Genomic DNA, 26,934 nt, shown 5'->3' on the forward strand with positions numbered 1-26,934 from the left:
AGGAGCTGATGAATCAAACTATGCATTCTGACACCCCTCCTACAGAACAGGGGGCAAAGTCAAATTTAATTCCAGAGGAGGAAGATGGAAGAACTTTGCTGTTAGCTAAAACAAATTCCTACATTGATGATTTTGATGTAGTTTTTTATTATCTTCCATTCCCATGTTTAAGTGCCTGTAACAAGCCAGATGAAAGTGCAATAGAACCAAAGCATGAGTGGCAGGAACCTTGTAAGCAATTTTTGCATGCCTTGAAACACCTGGAGTACACAAAGCCTGAAACAGAGTAAAATTCAGAGATTTTCTATTATGTCCCTAGCACCACTTAACAGCCTTTAAATAACCCACTATCCATTATCAGCACGTTATTCTATGTATGTTACAGCACAGACTGGTATTCTTCTGCTGATGTTAGCAGTTTCCTGGATGGCAATTTATTAGATGCTATTGACAATACTGAACCAAAAACCCTAAGAGGCGCTTACTGCACCGTACTGGGTGCTGCTCTTGGTAGAAGTTACGCATTTATAGCACCAGTTTGAGAACCTAGATGAGCGAATGCAATTATCTCTGAAGTGGAAAACCTGTCCGGAAATAGATAAGAGGGATTGGAAATATTGATAAATGACCTCAGACTTAAGATAAATGAACAGCAGAAAAGTTCAACCAGGGTTGTAAAACACAAGGATAGCGATTAAATCTCTGGTTTATACAGTCCTAAGCTGCCTATAACTGGAACACGGGAGAGTACAGAGTGTCACACACCAATGTGTGCTCTAAACACCTGCTGTTGGTCAGTATCACTGAGCTGGGCTATGTGATTTTGCACAACTGCGCTACGTAAAACGGAAAAAGCAGAGAAAAGCTTGAGACAGCTCTTCTACTGGTACACAGCAGAAGGCATCATTATTACGATGCTGCCAACAGTTCCTTCAAAACACACATATGCCCCTTCTTCACAAGGATTATTTCAGCTTCAGCTCAGAGTCACCTCCAATTAATCCTCTCTCTTTACTTAGAAAGTAAGGCACAGAGAACAAAGGCCTTTGCAATCAGAAAAGCTCTTCTGAGAATCACTCACCAGCCTGGCTGTTGCATTTCGGCCTCCAGATGCCAACACTCTGATGAACTTCATAGCAGTGGCGCAAGCAACTCCATGGAGGCTGGTGAGTAAACACCCTGGTTCAGCCACTTGGGGATCCCACTGAGTAGGGAGAAATTCCCTGACAATGGTCTCAATCAACCGAGGACAGTCAAGCAGCTGCAGAGAAATAGCAGGCAGCACAAATAACTAAAAGTATGCAATTATATAGACGTGCAGAAGACATGCAAAACACGCAGGTTTGTATCATCTCCTTGCCATAACTTTACTTGCTTCTTTCTTCCCTTTTTCAAACATTCCAGAGCTCCTGTACAATGGGAGATTTACCTGGCTGCATGCTTCAGAGGAGTGCCTTGCTATGTGGGTGAGGATGTGCAGTATATCCAGGACTACTGTTGGAACAGGTCGTACCACCTCCAGGATGTACCTCAGCCGATGCTGGATCCGTGTCTTCAATAGTCCCTGCAAGGAGGGAGGGAAAAAAAATAAAATCCATTAGGCTTTTAATGATTGCTCTCTGAACTAAAGTTGCTGGAAGACAAAAGCAGATTCAATTACATCTTCTGCAGAGAAAAGGCTTTAAAATTACCAGTGGGGATACAAAGAGGTAAGTTTCTGCGGAATTGCCAGTACGCTAGCAAATGAGCAAAAGTTCACTCAAGAGAGCGGGAACAACTCAACTTCTGTTCTGAATCCCCACCAGTGGGGTTTGGATACTTGTGTCTTCCAGACTATGAAACTGTACGTAACAGGGACCAGGAAAACAAACTTCCCTATAAAAGACTACTAAACCCTAATGTGGCTGAAAACAGTTCTCATGCTCCTTGGATCACTTTGGCCAGATACCACCTCCACCTAATGCAGCACTCTGTCTGATCGTACCTGTTATGTCAGAGGACGATGACAGAGGCAGAGAACAGACACAAAACCCTATCTTGCAGTAGAAAGAGAGAGATGCAGAGAGATGATGTGATTTTTATTTTATGGTTCACAGAGGAGAAGACCATGATCAGTGGTGGTGCTAGGAAACAAATCTTCAATTTAAGTGACAGAGTTATGCGTTCCTAGTTTTGGGAAAAAGCAACTCCACAACACCCGAGTTCCTACTACCAATACTTCTGAATTGCAGCAAAGCAAGGTTGTAGTTCTAGGCCTGATCGAGTTCAGCTGCTAGTTTAAATACTCATTTTCAAACTGTGTGGAGTAACTGGGCTGTAACAGCCAATAAGCAGGCATGAAATGGAATTTTTACAACTGTAACAGTGGAGAATTTTATCCCAAATATCTTCTGAGTTCAGACCACTTGGAATAATTTAAAAAGCCATTACGCTGAACCATACAACTCTTTCCAGAATCAGAAACTGATCTCATCTCTTCTGTCTACAACTCTTTTCTTAAGCTTTTTAAACAGTGTCACCTAGTAGAATACATCTGAAATCACGAAGCCTCTAAATGAGACCAGATGCCCGAGTACAGTAATTCATTTTCACAGCGAAGCTCTTAACCAAGTGCCATTTGAACACAGCCTCAAGCAGATGGAGTAAGTGATGTGATCAAAATGACTGCAGCAGGCAAGAGAGTTGCATTAGCACCACCAAGGTTGGGTTTGAGATAAAGATTGCTATTTTTAGATCTCAGGAATGTGGGATTAGGCTTAAATACGTGAGGAATTCCTTCCTAATGCTGTAACTCTGAGAAATGCAAATATGAAGAATTAAATTGGAGAAATGCTAAGTAACCACCTTATGTCAAATACAAAAAGAATGTCATTGTACAAATCTAACTAGTTCTGAACTATCTAGCTGTAGTGCTCATGTTTAACTTTACAAAAGTGCATACAGACACTTTAACAGTGTCTGGAACCTCTTCACTTTTAGACCAAGTAAGGAAGCTTGAAAATCATATTTGTATGCAGTCTTTCAGCAAGTCTTACAAGGTCATCAGTGTGCTTGTTGCCAATTTCCCCAGAGGAAGTAAGAGGTACTAACTGATACTAAAATCACACGGGTCAAGCCTCAACATTTTTAAGAGATCAATAAAATTACCCTCCTGGTAATATATGACAGAAACATAATATCCAACAGCCAGGAAAGAGTTTTAATTCTTGTTCAGGATGTTCTTAACAGCATACACAGGAGTGTAGAAGTTTCAACAGTGTGCAGAACCATGTGCAGAGCCTATTTTCCAAAAAAAGATTTCAGGTGTAGCCCTGTACTTACCTTTACAACATCATATCGGGCCACATCTGGATCTGGCTTGTTTTCGTCCTTTAATTTTTTATCTTGAGACTTCTCTGTTCCATTTAACTCTTCCTCTTCCTCCTCTTCTTCCTCCTCATTGTTGGGGACAAAGGGGAATGCAGCCATCCCTTGGTACCATGAGAAAGTCCAATCAAGATATTTCTATACAGAGAGCAAAAGCACATAAAATAAAATTATTCACAAAGAAATCACGGAAGACAAAAAATTTTCAAGGATGCTCTTGATTACGGAATGCTTTATTGATTCCCACCTAACTCCAGGAAAACAGGAGCACAATAAAGGGCATTCTAAACACGTTCGTGTACAATGCAATGCTTTTTCAGGGAAGTGATTTTAACCTATGACCCACACACACATGGGAAATAACGAGAAGCAATTACTGTGAAGTGAATTAAATTCAGTACATAGGTAACAGAAATGCAGCTTAAGTGAAAAATGTTTAAGATAAAAATAAATAAATAAGCCACAAAGGCTCTAGAAGTTAAACTGGAATTTGGCATTTATTTGCTCTATTCCCATTTCTGGACCTGTGTGGAACTTAAATATCAAATAATACAGAATGATCATGTAAAAACTGGTATGTTAAAATAAACCATACTTAGAAAATAAGGTCCCTGGTGTATCTGTCATGTTTGATTTAGCTTTTGTTTGAAAACCACTCAGCTACAGCAAATAAAAGCACCCTTTTTTGTTCATAGCTAATGACAGTGTCAGATACTCTCAAGTTCTAGGGCAATACTGCGATAAGTGTTTCAACTTTTCAGAGAGGGTATTGCTCCCATAGCAGAACTACTTGCCCCAAAACATTTTAGAGTATAAAAGACAGTCAAATCTAATGCTTGCATTACTTAACTGCTTTAAATTTCCATTTCCTGAATTGGCAATCAGAAATAACTACTGCATTAGTCAGAAAAGAAGTGGTAGACTTCAACTATACCCTGAGGTGTTTCGAAAAATTTCAAATGGAAGTGCGAAGGAAGCGCAAGTAATTATCAAACATTAAGGAAAAAAAAAAGCAAAATTAAACAAAATTGGCAAGTGAGTAAATGACATGGTCAGAAGAGGCCTGACTTTAGTGGATGAAGCTATGAGTCCATCTGGAATACAGAGTTTGTGACTATGGTCCTCCTTCCACCAAGATAAGGAAAAGCACAAGACAAAGCATTTGGGTCTTCGAAGGAAGAAGAGAAAGGCGCTTCCTTCCCATAGCCATTGATAAATGAACAAAACCTTCAGACAACATGATTTTTGTGTTGATCTTCTGTGGGATAAATCCTGTTTGTCTTACAAATCCTGAAGCAAAAGGCCAGAATTCCAGCCCTGATCCTTCCTCAGAGACCTTCTGAAACTGAGCAACACAAGACTTTAGGAAGGACTCTCCAAATGAGAAAAATATACCGACACTGACACAGTGCTGCTTTTGGCATTGAGAGTCAGCACTCTCCACTTACACAAGACATCACACCACAAGCTTTGATCTGAGAATCAGAGCACTGCAGACAGTTATAAACCAGAGTAATAGCAGAAGAAAGAAAAGCATATTAAGAAGCTGATTCGTAACATTAATTACCATGAGTGGGCAGGACTCATCTAGAAGAAAACCATTATGCTCATAGCTTAGAAAAGGAGCAAGATGTGGAGAAAGCTACCCAGTCCTTAATTTCTCTTGTCTCCCCTCTAGGGATAGCTCTAAAGGCCTGGGAGAAGTTGCAGAGGGTTTCTTGAAATCCACCTACTCTTTTCTATCACCAGCCCCTTTGCAGTCTGACACAGCAGCAGCTCTCATGGAAGGAACTCAAAACAGAGCCCACAGCATGTGTTACCTATAACGGACTGCTTCTGTTCCAACCAGGAAGAAATCTTAATCTTGCTGCTCAGGGGTCTCTAGTGTCTCTGAACACCCAAAAGAAGCTTCAACCTTCTAACTGGAGAAAAAGCATCAAGGAGAAAATAAACAACTAATTTGCCATTCTCACATGTCTATCAGTGTAAGAAAAGCACATGAGAACAGCAGAAAATGGACAATTGGAGAAAAAGAAAACAGCACCTTTATGAAGCATAAGAGAAAGCAGGGAGAATATTTAATCTGTTCAGAAGCCAAAAAACTACAAAGCAAGAAGCCAACAAATAAGAGGCCATGCTAAAACAACCAAATTGTACACATACATTAGTAGTGGCCTGATCTAGACTGTAAAGATGTCAAAGGGAAGAGAACCTCAGCAGCCTGTACTGATTTTAATCATGGGGCGGAGCTAATTCAAACAGGAAAAAAGACGTCTGAATCTGTCAGACTGGGATAACACACTCCCTTGTCTGTCCCAAAGCACAGCAATGGCATTCTATTGACCATTAAGCTAACCCATCCAGCAAGCCGTTGTTCAAGCTACTTACCGTATCTTCTCATTCTGATTCCTGTAAACAGCTCAGCCTGAAATCAAACCCAGGCACTTAATGATTGTCTCACCTCATCATCGAGTGACACCAGCAGAGCACGGAGAGCACCAACAGATGCTGCCATGACATTATCCACTGCATCATCCAGTGAGAAGCGCAGCAAGAAGAGAAACCCAGCATCAAGCAGCAGACGCAGAATGCTGCCCTTCAAAGAGGAAGCAAACTCTCCAGTCTTTGCCTGAAACGTATGCCACACAGACCCAGTGTTAGAGCTGTCTCATCTCAACTGGGTACATCTCAACATTCTGCATGTTTGCCTCTTCCCATTTCTACTGTAAAGCAGCTAAACTGTGTGTAGGGTTACTTCCTTTATTTTCTCCTCCTTTCATTCTACAGAGGCTTGCAACTGAAGTTCCTTAATGCAAGAAACCTTTCTTTCCAAAATCTGGAACCATCTTCTGACTCCCTCCTGTTCCGCCCCACCATTCTTCTCAAAGCCACACTCAAAGCCTGTTTCTTCTTCTCTGGCTCCACTGTTGGAGGGAAGGTTAGCACTCCCCCAAAGAGTTAGGTGGAAATGTGCACAGAAGTAAATACTCATTGTAATTTATGCTATTGGCACATAGCTCTACAAGTAGGCTGGCTCATTCTCACCTCCTGCAGAAAAAGCACATCATGAAGCTGGCTCAGACAACAGGAGTGAAAGGGCCATTGCCAAGGATAGGTTTGTCGCAAAAGTCACACCAAAAAAGATAACTTGTGTCCAAACCAACACAAGAACTGAAGTTGCAGCACTGCTGATGAACAACACTTGGAAGCATCTCCCTCCAGAGAAACCTGAAACTCAGCTTGTTATGTCCCAACACTTGACTTTTCTAACAGTAAGGAGATCCTCAGTGAAAAAGAATGCCCAGATAGTGATTTTTCTCACTGTCATTGAACAATAGAAGGCAAACAACTAGTACCAGAGAATCTGGGCCCTGATCCACCAGAAACTTGAATTATGGAGAGAAATTCAGTGGGAAGTGACTTACCTTTTGAACAATACGACCCAAGACCTGCAGAGCCAGCGTCCTCTGCTGAATAACTTGGCTGCGAGACAAATGAAAGAGCTCTTGGAGAGAATAACCAGCCCTCTAAATGGGGGGGGGAGAGGGGAGGAACAAAACAAAGAACACCGACACTCAGCTATATGTAAAAACGGGCCCCTTAAAATAAGATTAACTGTAAAATACGGCATAACAGGAGATAAACCAAAATACAATGTTGTTTGCTGCTTTGTGGCAATTGCAAAAGAGATTCTAATCATTGATGCGACAGAAGAAAACTGAACTTCTTAAGAAAAGGATGTATATGTGCACCTTTTTCCAACACCACAGATCCTTAATGGCATTAAAGAGAAAAAGCATTAATGGAGTTTTCTCAAAGTAAAGCAATTAATGCATGCAGACCCAATTTCTCTTCAGGAGCTTGTATCAAAAGAAAATCAGCCGTCCTGACTTTCCTAAGGTTTTTGTCACTAAAAAGCCTCAACGCAAAAGGAATCTGCCAAATCAAACAAAGGAAATGGCTGTGCCCTTTCTACTATATTACACCTACCTCTGCCTCTTCTCCATGGTGATGCAGGCCTAGATGTGTCGGTAAATCGGCATCTGCAGGAATCAATTCTCCTTTTAAACTGAATCGAGCCTGCATTCCCTACAATAAAAGGGTAGAGGGAGAAAAAGGTTATTTCTGTTGCCTTCCACTCCATTCATCACTTCAAATACCACTCTTACACCAACTGCTGGAATGTGACAGTTCAAAAACTCCCCAGGTCAGGCCTCAAATTCTTAAAAAATATTTACTCTCTCTTTTTTTTCTTTCCTTTTTTCTTAGCTTTCAGACCTGTTTCATCCCAGACTACAATTGCTAGACTCTCACTTCCTAGCTGTCTTGGGCCTCAAACTCTTAAAAAAAATTTACTCCCCTCTTTCCTTTTTTCTTAGCGTTCAGACCTGTTTCATCCCTGACTACAACTGCTAGACTCTCACTTCCTAGCTGTCTTGAGCACTACAGACTGAACTGACCATGTATCATCCCACCCTGCAGAAGAAACTAGGGAATCTCTCAGCATGATGAAATCTTACAAATTGAGTAAAACCAGAAGACTAGTTTTTGAAGCCTTCAAAACTGCTACTGCTGAGAAGCACGATCCAGACACAAACAAGAAAAATACCAGTTTCTGTGTTCAAACCTTTTTGGTTTTCTTCTGCCGGGGTGAAGGCAAATCTTTCATCCATTCCAGCTTCTCAAACTCCACATTGTCCATGTGAATCCATTCCTTCTTGGGCTTCACAGGCAGATCATCATCTTTGCAGGGGAGGGAAAAAATGGCAGTCTTACCTTCCAAGGTAGGGATGAAGAAAATACTATTCCCTCTTTGCCAACCTACTTGGCTTAAAGACTGCAACAAATATAGGATTCATGTAAAATAAGAAGAAAACAAGTTTCAAACTGACTGTTGCCTGATGCATAAACATCAAAGGTCTAAAGCTGTTTTCATCTTTCAGGAGAGGTAGAACAGGAAGTAAACAGCACTGTAATGAAATTCACAGACAAGGTTAATTTGGGAGGAGTTCAACAGAAGTCAGGACATAAATAAGGCAAGTAATCAGAACCAGGGTAGAAAAATAATATCAGCCCTACTTTTGAGAAAGCAAACTAATATCATACAAAGAGGGGAGTGTTAGGGGAAATGTGAAATGATTCAAAAGTATTAATGCAGAGAGGTCCAAGCAAATTATTGGAGGCTGGTATGACTTGAGCCTAGATACACCGGAGGGAGCACAAACACTACTATTTGGGCTTTTGTCACATTTGCTATCTTCATTTTGTGTCCCCCTCTAAAGGCTTTGAGGAGATCAGGTTGGGAAGAAAAGATCAAAACAGCTGAAAATTTACAGAGCTTGCCTGAGAAACAACTCAATGAGGAAACTGGAGAGTTAAACAAGAATTTCAAAGGTGCAAGTACTATCAGAAGAAATTACTGATTTAACTTTATAGAGAGCTTTGACTGGAAGAATTTGAAAAACAAGACATTTATGCCTGACATCAGAAGAGTTGCCCTATGAAGGAGACAGATCAGCATGTGGAATAATCTCAAACTGGAAATTATCTCAACACTAGGAAAGGTAATGCTTTGCCACTAAGATACTATCCCATACCAGCACGAGAAGAGATGAGCTAAGAAGTCTTTGCCATCTCAAGAGAAATCACACATAAGGACACAAACAGGCAGTCTGAGGGCATAAAAAGCAGCAGCATCAGTCCTGCTGGAGCAACCCAGAATTCATTTGGACTGCTGCTATTAATCGTAGTCCTCTGGTCTTCTCTTGCAAGGAACAATGAGTCCCACTGAGATGATCTTCTTTCATCAGATCTTTTCCCGCTGATGACTGCCCTGAAACCTAACCTTTTACTTTCCTCCAATTAGCAGATAAACTTTCAGGAAGGACACTCATCCTTTCTAGGATGATGCTTCACCCTTAGGATCAATGTAGTATTGAGTCAGGCAAGGAACCAAGCACAGAGTTATCTTCCTCAGCCAGAATGCTGTTCTGCAGAATTTCAGCCAAAGGCTCAGCACACATTTTAATTGAAGAGAAGCAAAAAGCATCTGAAGTGTAAGAAAGTGGAATGTTTGTGGGTGGTAGGTGCAAAACTAGAGGAAATAAAATCAGCAGAAAAATGAAATCCATTGACATTTGTAGTTCAACAAATTGTTTTCTGCATTAATCACTAAATTGATAGGGTTGAATTAATCATTCTATGAATAGGATTACACATATTACCACCAGCCCTTAGTATTATGATCTCGTCAACAAGAAAAGACGGATATGTTTTCCAAGGTATCATCAGATCGTTCAGTTACCAAGAAATCCCTTTACAAAAACACAAGCTGTCAGTGCAAATGCAACATTTGCACTGAACTTTTTCAGACTTGGGTTATCTTAAAGGCTACCAGCCAACATCTTCCCTTTCTGCTTTGCTTCCCTTTTTGTCTCAGTGCCAGAATTTACTTGTCGATTCAGTAAGATTGCAAGTTGCTGGGTAAAGGCTTCACCATCTTGTTTATTAGAAACAACAGCCTTTTATCTCATTAGAGAGGCTGGTTTGACTTTTGAGCAATCCCATTGCTTTGTGTCATCATCCTCTCTCTAGGGAAATTCAGAATAACTATTTTGGGTGGGTTATTCATGATGAGTTTACTTCTGAGCACAAACAGATGCAAAATCCCAACACTAGTGCTAATGTCAAATTAAGATTTTACATCTCCTGTTGGCCAAGATGGTCTGCAGGCATAAACTCAGGTGCTGGAAAGGCTTCCCTTGGTTTTATAACTGTGTTCCAGCTCATCCTTTCTTTGTTATTTCAAATAATCCTGGGAAAACTCCTCTTCTCCTTTCCTGCGCAGTCTTCCATGGGAAGCAAAAGAAGACAGCACACGACGCTCTGAACACTAAGCTATTCCCAAGAGCACTACTACAATCTTGTTCAGCCTTTACAGGCTGAACAACCCACTTCTATTGCTCCCAGGTGAGTAAAAGAATGTCACTTAACCTGGTGTTACTTGTGCACTCGATTGTTCTGGAACTAAAAAGAACTAAAAATAGTCTTTTTGATTAAGATGGATTCACGGAAAAGCAAAACTTGGGGAGAAACAGCAAAAGGACTATTCAGTTAAGTGTTTTACAGAATCACAGAATGGTTAGGGTTGGAAGGGACCTCTGGAGATCATCTAGTCCCACCCCCCTGCCAGAGCAGGGTCACCTACAACAGGTTGCACAGGACAGCGTCCAGGCGGGTTTTGAATGTCTCCAGAGTGGGAGACTCCACCACCTCTCTGGGCAGCCTGTTCCAGTGCTCCACTACCCTCAAAGTAAAGAAGTTCCTCCTCATGTTAAGATGGAACTTCCTATGTTCAAGTTTATGCCCATTACCCCTCGTCCTATCACTGGGCGCCACTGAAAAAAGACTACTCCCATCCCCCTGGCATCCTCCCATTAAGTATTTGTAAGTATTAATAAGATCCCCCCTCAATCTTCTTTTCTCTAGACTAAAGAGACCCAAGTCCCTAAGCCTTTCTCCATAGGAGAGATGTTCCAATCCCCTAATCATCTTCGTTGCCCTTTGCTGGACCCTCTCCAGCAAAGGACAGTTCCCTGTCCTTCTTGAACTGGGGAGCCCAGAACTGGATGCAGTACTCCAGACGCGGCCTCACCAGGGCAGAGTAGAGGGGGAGGATGACCTCCCTCGACCTGCTGGCCACACTCTTCTTGATGCACCCCAGGATGCCATTCGCCTTCTTGGCCGCCAGGGCACATTGCTGGCTCATGGTCATCCTGTTGTCCACCAGGACTCCCAGGTCCCTCTCCACAGAGCTGCTCTCCAAGAGGTCAGCCCCCAACCTGTACTGATGCATGGGGTTATTCCTCCCCAGGTGCAGTACCCTACACTTACCCTTATTGAACTTCATAAGGTTTCTTTCTGCCCAACTCTCCAGCCTGGCGAGGTCACGCTGTAAGGCAGCACAGCCTTCTGGCGTGTCAGCCACTCCTCCCAGTTTTGTGTCATCAGCAAACTTGCTGATGGTACACTCTATCCCTTCATCCAGATCATCAATGAATATGTTGAACAAGACTGGGCCCAGTTTTCCTCAATAAGAGGCTAATCAGCTTTCCCTCTCCTGCACATGTACACACACATACACTCACAGACTCATCCCTCTCATCAAGAAAATGGTCAATGGTTGTTATCTCTTGCAAACACCAAGCTGAAATGCAGGAGTGATTCAGAGACCTCTTTAATCAATCTGCACGTTGCACTGGGACACAAAGAATACATCAGAAGAGAGGATCAAGAGATAGAAACAACCAAAAATTGACATGAAACTGGAGGAGAAGCATGCTAACGAAGGAGAGGGACATCCTACATACAAAAGTTCAGGGAAGATGAGAATGGCAGCCTAAAGACACAACAGAGAAAAAGAAATGGCTAAAGAAAAAGCTGCAGTGAGGAAAGCAACAATAAGAGCAGAAGCTTAAGGGGAAAACACTTCTCTGCCATGAGAATATACGGGTTGCTTTAGCTGCTGGGGATAAAGCAGCTTTCTCCTCATACAGCCATATATTGAATCACAGAATCACAAAATGGTCAGGGTTGGAAGGGCCCTCTGGAGATCATCTAGTCCCACCCCCCTGCCAGAGCAGGGTCACCTACAGCAGGTTGCACAGGATGGTGTCCAGGTGGGTTTTGAATGTCTCCAGTGTGGGAGACTCCACAACCTCTCCGGGCAGCCTGTTCCAGTGCTCTGCCACCCTCAAAGTAAAGAAGTTCCTCCTCATGTTAAGATGGAACTTCCTATGTTCAAGTTTGTGCCCGTTACCTCTTGTCCTATCACTGGGCACCACTGAAAAAAGACTGTTCTCATCTACCTGCCCCCCTCCCTTTAAATATTTATAAGTATTGATTAGATACCCCCTCAATCTTCTTTTCTCTAGACTAAAAAGACCCAAGTCCTTCAGCCTTTCTTCATATGATAGATGTTCCAATCCCCTAATCATCTTTGTTGCCCTTTGCTGGACCCTCTCCAGCAGTTCCCTGACCTTCTTGAACCGTGGAGCCCAGAACTGGACACAATACTCCAGATGCGGCCTCACCAGGGCAGACTAAAGGGGGAGGATGACCTCCCTTGACCTGCTGGCCACACTATTCTTGACTGAGTATTAAAGAGTTCTGTTGTAAGAGGCAACAGCTCTGTACAATTCTTCCAAAAAAACAGAACACTCTGTACCTTAGTAGTTCCCTCCATCCACACCACAAAGAAAAGAACTTTATCTTGTGGAAATTACCATGTGGGCTCTGAGATAGAAGCCACAGAGTGAGGCCATCAGGAGCATGTCATGATAAGACATTCATGCACTATATGAGCAATTTCCCTGAAGTCAGATTAATTGTTGCCCCCATGCTAGCCTGTAAGCAAATCACTAATTCTTATCTACCCAACACCCTCTTGTCCCTAACTGGTCCCAGTGAAAGGAAACAATTCAAGCAGCAGCTGAATCTCATGACCACACTCTTCTGTTTCCCTGTTCACATGACTGAACAGAAGAGCAATGATATCTAGTTTAAAACACGTTTTCCCTTCAGAGATCTCAGAACAAATTTCAAAAAACAAAGCAAGACCTCCCACTCAATAGCTCACCTCCATTACAGTGTATCACCCTTCCAATCTGCCAAGCCCAGCTAGAAATATTTGAGATGTTCTTTTTTGAATCCAAAATACATGTATTTTTTAAATATCATGATAAAATCCCGAGTTGGATAACTAACAAAGTGCCACATCAATCCAAACTGCATTGATGCAAACACCATACAAACCTTATGTTCAGAACATTAACAGCACGCGCTTTGTTTCTTACCTGTGATTTCCACCTTCATGTTTTCTTCCTTCCTTACAGATTCTTCCAGACCCGAATCCTGCATGGAAAGACATGATCCTACACCATGCTCAGCCACAGGCAGAGATTCCACAAACTCCTCCAGTCTGTTCTGTTCCATTTTTAAATTCTTTTTCTGGCCTTCATTGCCACCACGTCGTGACTTTAAGAAAGCCACTAAACTGGAATCTGCAAGTATTGACAAAGAGACAGACAGAGAAGTGACAGAAAGTCTCAAAATACTTGATATGTCTATAGCTCCTGCTATTTATGTTTTAGCCTTTTCATTCCCATTCCACATGCCCTCTTCTTCTGTACCAACTGTCACTTCTTTTCAAACTGAGGCACTTAACTGCTTCATGACCTCTTCAGCACATAAACTGGGTACAACTGACCTGTGAGGCAACAGCACAGAGAGAGCTGATAAATGTCTTTCAAGGTAAAACAACAACAAAAATTCTCGTTATTCTCCCAACTTACAAATAAGGAGATAATTGTTTATTTCCCCCCTCTCTGTCACTGAAAAGGCGCATCTAAACAGGACTATTCATTGTGGAGAGAATTCTGGTCTGTGATTTATGGGAGGAACCCAGGTCTGACAGTTTGCCTACCCTGCCTGTGGACTGCTCAGTGGCAGCAATCTGAACGCTACAAGAATACACCGAACAGACACCACAAAACAAATTATCTGCTCTTTATTGAATTGCACTAGAGCTGCCGTGCATGGTCTAGATATTATGTTAGGAGAAGGAGATCTTATTTGTTCCGAACTGACTCCCCATCCTGAGAGTCAATTATGATCTGACAACATACAGAAAACAGACATGGCCGCTCTCTTCATGCTTTGGAGGAAAAGAGGAACGTTTGGGAGGCAGGGGTGTTTTGAAGGAAAGATAATATTCCTACAGCCCTAAAATAGGAAAATGTCACAAGATCAACATTTTACTTTCAGATCTGCTACAGATATCCCACATCATTTTTGATAGAGCGCACTTTCTCTCTGAATATTCTCCATCAAGAAGACGGCATTGGGATGCTTATGCCAGAGGTGAACAGTAAAAGCCTGTGCACTGTGCCTCTAAAAGGCTCAGAGGTACTCCAATAAGCAGCGTCAGAGACATATAAAGTAACAGAACATAACACCTACATTGGTTATTTATTCTTTGGAGGACAATGGACAAGGAATTCAGAAATGCTCTGTACTTGGGAGAAGTCATCCCAAAAAAAGAAACAACTTCCATGTCTCTGAAACAGTTCAAAGAGGATGCAGGGATCTATCCCACACTTGTGATTGCACATACATTACCCCACACTCTCCTCATGATGCAGTTTAAACCTCACTTGGTGAGGGAGAGGCATTCAGCCCAGTCTCATTAAAGCACCCATATTTTTTCCTGAATGCAAGCAGAGCTCTCACTTTCTCACACTTCACTGTACACAGCAAGGAAGAGACTGTATTCATTACTTCATCCTTTCACACAGTGACAAACAAGTCACTGATTACGTCAATCTGTGCACAGTATGTCAGAAAGTAAGCCTACTCCTGCCCAGAATCTCCGTGCGCAAAACCAGAACAGTATCAACAATAAGACCCCGAAGACACTGCCCAGCATGGAATTGCCTACCCATCCTCATACTCCACACCATAGAGTCTCATCTGCTTCATAACTAAGAGGTTAATTCAGAGACTGGGCAGCATTAAACACCCACAAATTATTCACACTCCTGAACACGGAGAAAAAGTCTCTTTAGTCCACATCTCTGTGCCTCTCCAGTTCCCAAGTTCACCTATAAGCCAACAATTTAGTTGAGGAGTTGCTTTATCATGGATAATTCCCTAACCACAGATATTTTAGGAATGCCAAAATTACTCCCAGTTTCCTTAAGGCCTCAAAGACTGAAAGATCCTACAATTTTAACCCATAGGGCGTATAAACAAATACATTGTTTTAGAACGTAATTAATTGTTCAAAAATACTTAAAATACATCCTATCATTTTCAAACTCCTTAGATGTTCGCTTCACTAATATCCCAAAGGACAGAGTGGTGGGGACAAGGAGCAAAGATCACAAATCAGTCACAAGAAGAAAGTGCGTAAACAAGATATTGTGAAGTTAAAAAAAAAAATTTTTTTTTTTCCACCTCAGGTAGTTTGGAGAACTCAGTTCCTTTGCCACCTTTCCAGTTATACCCATGCTGCTTAAAACGAGGTTAAGACCATTAATATGATCTTTAAGGTAAACCCACAAAAGAGATGCATCTAAAATGCCACTCACACCTAAATTTGATACTAGAGAATCTGAAATGATGAGAATTTCGAAAACCCTTGTCTGCCACCTACATCTGTACATCTGCTCTTCAAAAATCATTGAAATCAATGATCAAAATCAAAATCTGCGTACAAAATCACTGAAACCAATATCAACAACTTTTACGGTGCCCTAGATCATATAAAGCCTTAGCAAACATACCACGCTCTGTGTTCTCCCTCATCCTGTCAGCTGTCAGTGACAGGCATTGCCAGAGCACCACTGCGGACAGGGTTCCAAACAAGAGACCAAAGCCCTGCACCCAACAGCCAGGTAATTAAAACACTTTTGCAAGAAGTTTGAGACTAGTTGTAAGTTCTTCTGCTCTACCAAGTACAGATTTGACTTGAAATCTCCCACACGCCCGCACATTTTCCCCATTAGAGTACTGACAGTTCTGGCCCAAGTGTTAGGTATTTTGGAGGGGAAGACCAAGGTCTCTCTCTCACCTCAGCATTGCTATGGCCATTCTAAGAATAGCTTTGTTTTCTTACCTGCTTCAGAGAATTACATTTTAGGACCTCAATACACGTATGTGAAACCAGGTATTTGATGTGCAAAGTACCAGCGTGCATGGACCATCTTATCCCACAGCACAGGGAAGACAAAACGGACTTACGCTAAGCCCCCTCTCAATGAGGAATAAGCACTCTAATTCCTTCACACTTAATTCTTACTCATAAGCTACTGACGTGACGTGGAAGCTAGATCATCCACACGTGCAAAGAACAGGAGTCCCAAGCTCCTATCTTTGATCTGTGAATTTGTAAGTCTTCAGGACACCTACACATTCAGTAAACTTCCATGCCTCTAGGAGAATGCACCCTGGGAAGCACATACCCAGCTGAGCCAGAAGCCTTTCCTGCTCCTGCAGTATCTCTTCCTCAGACATGGACTGCAGCTTCTCCAAGTTCTCTCTGTGAATAGCTTGAGCTTCCTGCTCACTCTTTTGGCTTCCAAGACCCTCTCCCGTTATAAGACAAGGCCGCTGAGAGGTCAAAAAGTCACCAGCTTTACCTATAAGATCCAACAGAGAAAGCAGTTAGTGATTTAAATTCTACAGCATTATGAATGTAATTCAATTTTGTCTTTACCAGGCTTGATAGGGTTTTTTTGTGGGTTTTTGTTTTTTTTTTTTTTTTTTACATTGGTAGCCATGTTAAACTAGGAGTTTAGTTTAGCTTCAAACAAAATTAAAATATTTGGGCTTTCATCCCATGTCACAACAAAACATCATTTCCACTTTGTTTCTTTCGGAGTTGGAAGAGGGATGAAGGAAAGGAATTTTGTCTCTTTAATGCAAAGCAACAGCAAGAAAAGGTAAACTGGAGCATAATTCACAACTGATGAATCAGAGCATTCTTCCAAGTTAGTGAATACTAGATTCTTTCTCTGCCCAAGAAAACGCACTTTTGTATGTCAGGTGAACCACAACCTAGTAAATTATCTGTTGAGTAAGACAGAGAATTAAAATATTATGTAACCCAGTTTCCAGAGCAATACAGGATCCATTCTCAACACAGGCATGTTTGCTTCTAACAATGTCCTGTGTTCACCTTTAAGGGTTAAACATATTAGAAGTTCCAGCACGGGGGCACATTCTTCCTACCCCGAACAAAATCAAGTCTCCTTTATCACCTGATCTAAACCCTTTTTAAAGGCCCGTTTCATTTAAGTCTAGCAGTAGGGTAACATGCTCCTTTGGTCAGTGACCCTCCAGCTGTCCTGTAGCCCACTATACAAGGACCGGACTTAGTGGCTTCATTCCTTACGTTTAGTTCATATGCTCCCTATAGTGACTTGGAACATCCCTATGACCCTAAGCCAGCCAACCCTTGAAAGCACCAAACAACTGTTCAAACAGCAGTAATGCCACTTATCGTAACATCAGCAAGGTTTGATGTCATTTCCACAGCAGTTGTCTTGCATATTGAGCAGAAAGAGATGAGAAGCCAGAGTGACCTGGTAAAAGATTCAGTAAGCTTCCCACCCTCGGCCACTGAGCTGAGGGTTACAAGGCACAAACATTTTGTTACTACAAGAAATGGAGCCCCCTCTCTTCTCCTCTTGCTTCCAGTGATCCTGCTGCAACAATCTTCCTGGAGCAGCCAAGCCATTTTCTGATCCCTCTGTTGTGCTACTACATTTTAGAAGCATTCCACTTCAAGGGGATCACAGCTATAGGGTCGCTGTATCTCCCTTTGAGATTTCTCAGACAGAAGTACATATGCACCATTGTAACACAATATACAGAAAGCACCGTATATTGACTTGGATGATGGATTTTTGCACACACAGCACAGCACATCCCGGGGTTCTCTTACCAATTCTCTGACAGGGATCAAGGCAGACGGAAACCTTAGCCAAATGGCAATAACCCTCAAATGACATCTGGCCTCTATTTCAATGTGAAAAAGATGGGAAAAACCCAGACACATGGTGGTCCTAAGCAAACAGGACGGCCCAAGACCAAAAACGGAGACGCTGGTACCAGTTGAATTGGTTTCATCTTTCCTTGTCACGTTGCTGTCAGACAAGTAACTGCTGGAGGTGGCACTGACTCATCAGCACTGCCTCACAGCATTCCTCACGGAGCAAAGCCACAGTCTCATGGCAGCAGATCTGGTGACGGAAGACTGAGCTTTCAGCTTCTAGGTAGGAGTGGGAACCTGCATCACAGTGGTCTCAAACACCTTCATCAGACACAAGAAGAACCCTCTTCCTAAAATTGTGGAAATCAATGATGAAACAAGAAAAACTTAACATATAACAGAGAGGGAAAGGAGGACAAGAACCTTGAAAAATTTGGCCCTGTGTGAAGCAAAAAGAAAATCAGTGAGAAAGCTAACCCAATTTTTAGAATGTTAATTTGAGTCTCAGACCATTTCAAATCCTCATCATGCCACAGACATTCCAAGTGACCTTGAGATTCCTAAACTGAGGACAACAGTGCAACCCTAATTTAAACATAAGGCACACTGATGTTATGACCACTAAGGCTATGTAAATATTGTAGGCTGGATAAGTAGAACCTTCTCCACTTACCATCCCTGATGCTGGGGAGAGGTGCCCCTCCTGCTGATCCCTCAGGATCCAGGGCATCCGGAGCAGCTGATCTTATTTGCACACACTCGGCAGCAGAGGGAGCTGTTGCTGCCTTTTCAGCAGCTCTTCTTGCTGCCATCTTTTGTGCAAAGATGCTTTTTCTTCCAGATCCCACCTTCACCTGCAAACAGGGGAGCCATGTGTCACCACTTTCTTCTCCAGACTCCCACACACACCTGGCACAAAGAAACGTATAGATCTGATCCTAAAGACACTCTCGGATCAGACTTTGGTACATGGCACAGAGAAGCCGCTGGCAGACACCTGCCCTTTTCTGTGCTTGTGCTATTCCTTTTTTAACACACAGTCTGATGCTAGGACAGAGAGACAAAAACATGAATATTTTCACTACCTAGAGAAGGAAGATGATTAATTAGAAGTGAATTCAAGCCACGCAAGTACACCTAAAATATCACCAAACACAACAGTTCCAGCGGTCCTGCTGTTTGGAAACCCTGCATAGCATGAGGGTAAAGGAGGATAAATGGGGCTGTACTGTACTGTGCTCACCACATGCTTGGAAAAGGCTTCTTATAAGGTGATTAGAGAACAGCAGGGTGAAGAGATTTACACAGTAAGAAGTGGGCAAGTGGTGCTAAAATAATCCTGACTAAATTACTGTGCTGCTTGCCCAGGCGATGGAAGGGCAGGGCTCTAAACAGCCTTGCACAGGAAATTCACAGCAGACCAAGTAAAAACACTCTAGTATGCCCTCAGTCCAGAGGAGAAGCTTAAAAGGCAGTTCTGAACATCTGGTAGCTGCTCTGTGCATTCCCGCATCAGGTAAACAGAACTGGTATTTTAAAAAGTATTACTCTTTCTTTTCAAAAAAGCTGTCCTCCAGAACAAGCTACCTCTTCAAAGCAATCACAGCTATCAGTCACGTATCAATTCCCAGCATCTCACTCCCACTCAGCTAGCAGCTCTTGCTACTACAGCAATGACTGACGATAGCAGCCATAACTTCCAGTTTTACAGCCTCAGAAAAAAAATTATGTCAAAATCCAAAAAGCTGCAAAAGATAATCCGTGCAGCCATACTCAAATACCATGCCAGAAGGAATCGGGTGCAACTTCAGTAAGTACAGACTTAATCAAACCTGGTGGACAAATTAACAGAGATTGTTCCTCAGAGAAAAACAAGCAGCAATTCTATTACAACAGCACAGATTTGATCCACCTTACTAAAGAAGGGGATCACCTTTTTTCCTAAACCAAAAGGATTCCAATATTATTTAACTGCAGGGTATGGACTGCCTACTTGATGGCAGCTTGGTTGGGGAACTCTCTCCTACGCTAAGGCGGTAATGCCAGAGATATGTTGAGCGAGCTCCTAATCTCCAGCATGTCAAGTCACTTATTCTGAGCCCTAGCACTCACCATGCATTAGGCTTTGTTATGGAGAAGTTTTAATAACTAATGAAAGTAGCATAAAACAACGGCTCCCAATCTTACCTCGCTTTTTATCTCAGAGCGGTGAAATGTCCTTGGAAATGGGTCTCCTGTGGGCACTGGAATGGTTACTGCCACTTCACTTACGTCCCGCTCCTGCAGCAAAAAATTCAAACCATGTAGAAACCATTGTAACAGCCAGACGTGTATACCATTTAACTACGACCGGACTCAAAATCTCCCAGCTCTGCAGCTCACAAGCTTTCTGCTACACCACTGTCAAGCTCAGAGTACCTTGTGCTTATTTAGAGCCAAAGTGAGTCTATTTTCCAAAAGTCTGGGCTGCCAAACTCCACACGCCACTCAGGAAAACCTGGGCCAGTACAGAGAAATGAGAATATCTCCCTTAGAAAGCCCAGAAACTCAGCCAAATCCACCCTAAAGCACATGCCTGCATGCAAGCAGTGTGACCTATAGGCAGTCTGGACTGGAGAGCAGATTCAAACCCATATTGAACTGACAGCAAAAATATACCAAAAGAGCTTTTTCTTTCACGGTGCTCCAGGACACTGGTCTACAGTGCTACCAACCATTCATTACACCGTAGAAATAAAAAGCAGCAATAGGACCCTTCATCCCTGTCCACTGCTTAGTTTACAGCATTCAAAAAAACATTAGACCATCACATAAAATACAGACATACGATAATTTTGCTGAAGACTGCTGTAATGTGTTGATCATGACTCTCCAGTCTTTCCTCTGGATCTTCATCCTCAAAGTGGACACAGGCACTTTTGATCTTGGACTTTTTTGGAGGAGCTGGGGTTAGAGCTGGGAGAACATCAGGAAAATCTGGGGAGGGGAAATAATAAGAAAAAAAAAAAAGCAGTCAAGTTACTCAAATATAACTACTGTGCAACAGGTACTAGACCAAAGGCCACCTAATAGCACCTCTTATTACTTTGATGAGAAACAAAGAAGATGAGGGAGCAGTAAGACAATTAAGAGTCCTCTGTCTCTGACCTGTGCTGGGTAGTGGGCAGAAACATGCTCAAGAATTTATTATTTATGTATTGGCACCCAGTTCTTTTTAAAGAGCCGCACAAGTAGGAAAGGGTACCGAGGCCTGACTGCAAGTATGAAGGGAAGAAGCAAGGCTGTGTAGAAACAAATAGTGTCCTCGCAGGTTGTGTTCAGGCACAGAAAAGCACATTGCCACTGCCAGCTCTAACAGTGAGTGACTTGTATGATCATGAGCAAGTCAAGGCCACCTTTTCACTATCTATAAACTGGGATCATATTTCCTTACCTGGAACCAAGCACTGCAAGACTTAAATTGTTGCTTTTAAGAAAGCACCTTGAGCTTCTAAGACTATTAAGCACACGACAGAAGTGTTGCAGTTACTACTGACAGAGGAAAACAAAACCGCAGGAAGGAGGTTTATCAAGCCCAATCTGCTGGCTGAAAGCTGGAGCTGTTAGCAGAACTAAATCTCAAAGACACTGAGAACACGGTCTGGATAGATGGTAAAATAAGCACCAAGCGTCCAACGGGTATGAATCACAGAGAACACCTCTTGCGCTGAAGCTGGCAAGGTACCACAGACAGCTGATAAATGTAAAGGTAGTATGTTGGAAAGATGGTTCTACTGGATGCTACTAACGTTGGACAAGTGCATTTTCCAACAATGCTATGAACAAACAATACTGCAAGGAGGACACACATGCAGGGCAAAGGCAACACGGGGTTGAGAGGGAGATAAAAGGGCAAGCACTAAGGAACACTGAAAGGCACAGAGAAACCTAGTAATTCAAAGAACTCCACAAGAGAAATTACCATCCAACATGACTACATCCTTGCAATCCTGCAGTGGGGGTCTCTCAGCATCTGTGTTTTCTTCCTCCCCCTTCCTCTTGTCTGCTTTCTTCACAATCTTCACTGCAGGTGAAGCTCTGGCTGCCAGGAACTGGTTTTGAAAGTGCAGCAGGTCTGCCTCAGACTCTCCAGGCTTTGGTCTTGACAACATCCTGCCTTCTTGCTCTTGCAGCCCGGCTCTGCGTGCTGTTCACATGGAACCTATTGAAGACATGGAAAACTGGTTACAGAACTGGATTTCTTGAGGAGAGGATGGGAACAGCAAGGGAAAACTATTCATTTTTGTCCAACTTCGCTGTTCCTGTACACATTGCAGCCGCTCTACTTCAGGATCACCCCAGGACACAACTAGTTGTACCACAGTCTCAGACAAACTGTTTACCTTGTTCTTCATTGCCGAACAACATGCTACTAGACAAGCCAACACCTGGTCTACCAGCCAGCTGGGAGCAGAATGGCACCCATCCAGCAAAAAGCCAGCCAACAAGTGTATCACTGCCAGAATGCCAACAACATGGCCTTGGATGTGCAAAGCCAGAGAAGCACCTGGTCCAAGACAACAGATTTGACTTACTCCGATGTCAACAACAACCAAGAACACTAGAAGCACAGTATCATGCAAACCTCCCCTTTCCAGCATACGGTCTTCTCAGGAGCCTAGCGGTAGCATCCCTGTCAGGATGCAAGAGCCTGTGCACGTAGATTTGGACATTGCACTCACTCTCACTGACTCCGTTTGCTGTCCTTCTCACTCAAATCTCTCAAGGGAAAAAGGCTTTTCTTCTTCATCTAGTCCTCCTGCCTTAGTTCTCTCTCATTCTTTCATTGCCCTTTTAATGGCAGAAACCATGCTATTTCCAAGCATTTTCATTCACTGCCCAGGCCAGTTTTGGGTTGAAAGCCAAGGATGGTATTTATAAAGACTTTTACAACTATTATAGACAACTATTCTACTTCCCATCTACTGGGCATGAAAATATTTGTGAGTATTACTCCTCACCTTTTATTCCCAGAGCCTGGAACTGTCAATCCATTTCTTGCAGACAGCAATTAAAGTGTTTGCAAATACATTTCACACTAATTAAATCACTGATCAGCACTAATGCTACAGACTTGACACCCTCCCACACTTGGTATGTTGAAATATTTTGTACATATTTGATCTCTTCCACTTTTAAAAGCCCATCAGGACTCGATGATTTATTGTGAAGCTGGAAAGGAAAGTGGATATGGATTTTTAAAACTACAGTTATCTGCCATATGGATAGCTGTATGCGTGAGAAAATGCAAAGCTTGGAAGTGAATCCCTGTCTTAATCTCAGACCAAAACCAAGTTCTATCATCACACATGCACAGCAACTGCCCCAAAGCAAATGTTTTGTCTTACGCTATTATCATACTTTATGGTAAAATATGTGAGGAGATACCTTGTGGGGAGGATGCTAACAGACACAAGAATTGCCTTATGCAGTATTTATGGCCTACATTTGGAATATTTAGATCATTTTCAGGGATCTCATTTGTGACCAAAGTTGGTTAGATGTGATGCTGCTGGTTCTGAGGGCACAAAGAGGTCCAAGGAGTTTTATATTTGGTGGTTGGTTTGTGTTTTTTTTAAACCAAGTCCTTAGTGTAAAACCACCAACCATGTAACACCCACTGAAATTATTTTTCCTGCCCCTCATTTTGTGCCAAAGCTAGACTAAGACCACTCAGACTTAAGAGTTTTGAGCACCAAACAAAAGTGGATTTTCAGAGGTTTTGAGGTTTCCAGAGACTCCATTCACTTCAGCACTTCATGACTGAGGAACCAGACCTCTTCATCTAATGCCAGCTTCATGAGTTAGTTGCTGGATTTCAGACATATCAAAACACTGACCTTAATGAAAGCTGTCAGCTCAAGAATCCCAGAACAACAACTTCCATTTACACCAAGCCTACATATGGCACAAGCAGCAGCTAGGGGAACTTCCCTGTCCCCTCTGAACAATAAAACCCTCCCCCAGCACACAGGGAAAATTCCAGGCTTCTCTGCCAACACTGTCAAGGACATCCATGGAACACAGCCACTAGCAAAGGCTACTTCAGGGCAGCACCCTGCTACAGTGCTTTGCTACTGTCAGAGAAGGACTTAACACAAAAACACCTGGGATGTCACTGCAGTTCTGACTGATGCTGAGAATGCAGAAACACTCATTTTCAGCCCAGTTCCCTTGCAACCGCACAGCAAAAATCGTAACTTCTGTGGACAGCTCCTTTTTTGTGCACTCCTAGCATAAGCACGCGCCTACTTGCTCTTTATTTATGGAGTTTTCTGCCACAACAGGGGCTCCAATAGTCTTATTTCAGTTGATAGGTCCCTGTTTGATATGCATAAGTAGCACCACATGCATCAGAAGCCAAGTGTTTCATGCCCTATCATCACAGGCTTCAAAGCCCAAATGAAAATGATGCTAGGATTAACAGACACAAAACACACAGTTATAAGCAAAGCGTTCTGCTAATCTTTCTGCAATAAGCCTAATAAGCCTCTTCCACAGAGGGATGTACATAAACTTGCCCAAGTCTCTGTGTATTAAAAACATTAATCAAAAATATAGCAGACCTTGAAACTGTCTTCATTTATCTGGGGAATTGTCAGGCACAAGCAGCCAACTATGCAGTCATTGCCTAAAGAGGTCAAATGTTGTTCCAGGAACCATTTCCTCAAAGTCACTCCTTCCTCCGTATGGACACAGAGGCCACCCAATTGTAAAGAGCTACAAGATAGTAATACAGAGGTGGGCATTAGTTTGGTGCAAAAATAGATAAAAGCTTTAAGTATGTGCTTTCCACGCTCTAACTGGATCTAGAAATTTAATACAACCAAGGCCTTTGACTTAGGCCTTCTGCAGTCTAATGAGCTAGAAATTGCTTATTTACATATGGCACTTGCAGACAGACAGAATGCAGTGAAAATAGTGTGCTTTCTAATGGTACCTTTTTCCATGCTCTCTGGAAGCCGTCTAAGCCCATTAGCAATGCTCACTTGGCCATGATAAGGAGTAATTCTTATCCACCAGTGCTCAGAGAAAACACGCAAGAAAAACAACACACTACTTATGATCAGCACTAACACCAGCATCGTATGATCTGGTTATCTCCAATCTTGCAACTGGCTACTTAAAAGCTAACTGCACACAAACTGTTTGCCTAGAGGGACTACCATATGCAACCTGCCTAGGATTGTCCTAGGAACACACGTAAGTGATCGGAAGTGCTGTTAAAGGATGAGGAGCACCTATACGCACCAGAACATAGTGATTATGTGAATACATTGTCATCTGCTGTTGTATCCCCTGTCTGTACTAGGAGTCTCAATAAATAGTTTTCTGTCATGCTTTGGATTTTCCATGGATACTTATCAGTGCTGCAGGAAGTTTTACAAACGTAGATGAGACTAGTGGTCTAAGACAGACTAAAGGAAGATGCAAAAGCACAGAAGGCAACAAAGCCTTAGACCTCTTCAAGTGCCAAGATACACATTTGGATTAACCACCTTCAGCTCGAGTGTAAGCCTAAGAAGGGAGGCCAATTGGAACAGTAAGGGACTCTAATCACCAATTAATGCAGCACCAATGTTTCACAGAGGATCGTATTTACTTTACAGAAAAGCTGAGGTGTATAATACTCTTCCAATGCTTTCCAGAAGCAGCATTTAAGCTTCTGAGGCATATGTTACCAACCTCTGCCACTACTCTCAGCAAATATAAAACAACATAAGAATCTGGCACAGCATCTGTTTGAGCAAAATACCACTCCACTCCTGTCCAAGGTTTTTAGAGGTGCCACCAAGCTATAAAAAACTGTACTTGCCTGATATAATCCAATATCGTTATGATTTTTATTTTATTCTAGCTCATCTGCATTTACAGTCCATTTTTCTTCTGCAACAGCAGAGGCCTGCAGCCCAAGGGAGACACATCACAACAACAGCCATGAACTAGACACAGTTAAAAGAAAAAAGGTAGCAAGTACATGTAAAATCAAAGAATCATCTCTGACTCCTACTGATTTCTGGATCCCCTCATTCCCCCCCCTCCCCCCCCCCCCCTCCCCCCATCCTCAAGCCTACAACTTTGCATTCTTTTGCTAAAGTTATCAGGTTTGGGTCAAGGAAGAATACAAGGACCGGCTCTCACATCAGTGCCTCAAATTAATGTATTTCTTCAGACCTTGTTGGTTAAGGTGAAGAATTAAAAGGAGAAGCAGAGTCACATCTCAGCCTCTCCAAGGCAGCTCAGCAGTCAATGAAAGGGTACAATTTCTCTGCTCTAGACTAGCAGTCAATGAAAGCCTCACTCAGGATTCTTGGCTACTTTGCAAAATGGTGACATGCACGCTCTGCTCTGTCACAAAAAACACTTTCTGCACAACGTACTGTAACAACTGACAGTCTAAAACATATAGGTTTGGCAAGACAGGCAGCAACTTTCATCTGCCTTAGAGAAGGCAGACCCTCCTCCCAGAAGGAAAACCCCAGTCAAAGGCTGCAAGAATGTCTCTTTAAAGAGGCTCCACAGCTCACGCTGGTCAGGTAAGCCTCCGTGACACTTTCTTTGCCTGTCAGGCACGTACTACAGACAAGCACACAGCGCCTTGCCTCAGGAAACGCTACTTTCCCCGACTTGGATGAAGGGTCTCTGCAATAAAGAAGCACCAGCATAGCGCAAAATAAAATCAAAAGCAACAACCTGCTATTAACACACTACAAGAGCTGATGCGTCCCGACGCTCCCACCGCCCTCACAGCCCTCACCGCCTTTCCCTAAACGAGTTTGAATCGATGCCTTAAAGACACACACGTAGGCTGAGCCCAGAGGCCTGGCGACGCCTCTCCCTGACGGGGAGGGAGAGGGAGGGACTCGGCGAAACCGGGCCCCGCAGGGCAGCACGCCCGGCGGACGGGACGGGACGGGACGGGACGGGACTGCCAGTGCCAGTGCCAGTGCCACTGCCAGTGCCTCGGAGGCGGC

At 42.8% G+C, this 26,934-nt stretch overlaps 1 protein-coding gene across 1 annotated transcript in view; it reads right to left on the bottom strand.

Annotated features, from left to right (window-relative positions):
- The window catches only part of RPAP1 (RNA polymerase II associated protein 1), a 37,403-nt gene extending 15,294 nt beyond the window's left edge, over window positions 1-22,109 (bottom strand). Inside the window, exons 1-13 of the mRNA XM_009895689.1 lie at window positions 21,882-22,109; window positions 20,748-20,896; window positions 20,108-20,200; window positions 18,594-18,774; window positions 16,389-16,565; window positions 13,221-13,427; window positions 7,994-8,109; window positions 7,357-7,455; window positions 6,792-6,893; window positions 5,828-5,995; window positions 3,322-3,504; window positions 1,430-1,564; window positions 1,082-1,261 (exon numbers count right to left, since the gene is read on the bottom strand). Of these exons, the coding sequence (XP_009893991.1) occupies window positions 1,082-1,261; window positions 1,430-1,564; window positions 3,322-3,504; window positions 5,828-5,995; window positions 6,792-6,893; window positions 7,357-7,455; window positions 7,994-8,109; window positions 13,221-13,427; window positions 16,389-16,565; window positions 18,594-18,774; window positions 20,108-20,200; window positions 20,748-20,896; window positions 21,882-22,071 (1,980 nt within the window). The 5' untranslated portion in view covers window positions 22,072-22,109. The remainder of the gene's footprint in view (window positions 1-1,081; window positions 1,262-1,429; window positions 1,565-3,321; window positions 3,505-5,827; window positions 5,996-6,791; window positions 6,894-7,356; window positions 7,456-7,993; window positions 8,110-13,220; window positions 13,428-16,388; window positions 16,566-18,593; window positions 18,775-20,107; window positions 20,201-20,747; window positions 20,897-21,881) is intronic.
- Window positions 22,110-26,934: the final 4,825 nt, after the last annotated feature.

This window comes from Charadrius vociferus, unplaced genomic scaffold (assembly GCF_000708025.1).
Source record: "Charadrius vociferus isolate BGI_N301 unplaced genomic scaffold, ASM70802v2 scaffold111, whole genome shotgun sequence".
Taxonomy (NCBI): Eukaryota; Metazoa; Chordata; class Aves; order Charadriiformes; family Charadriidae; genus Charadrius; species Charadrius vociferus.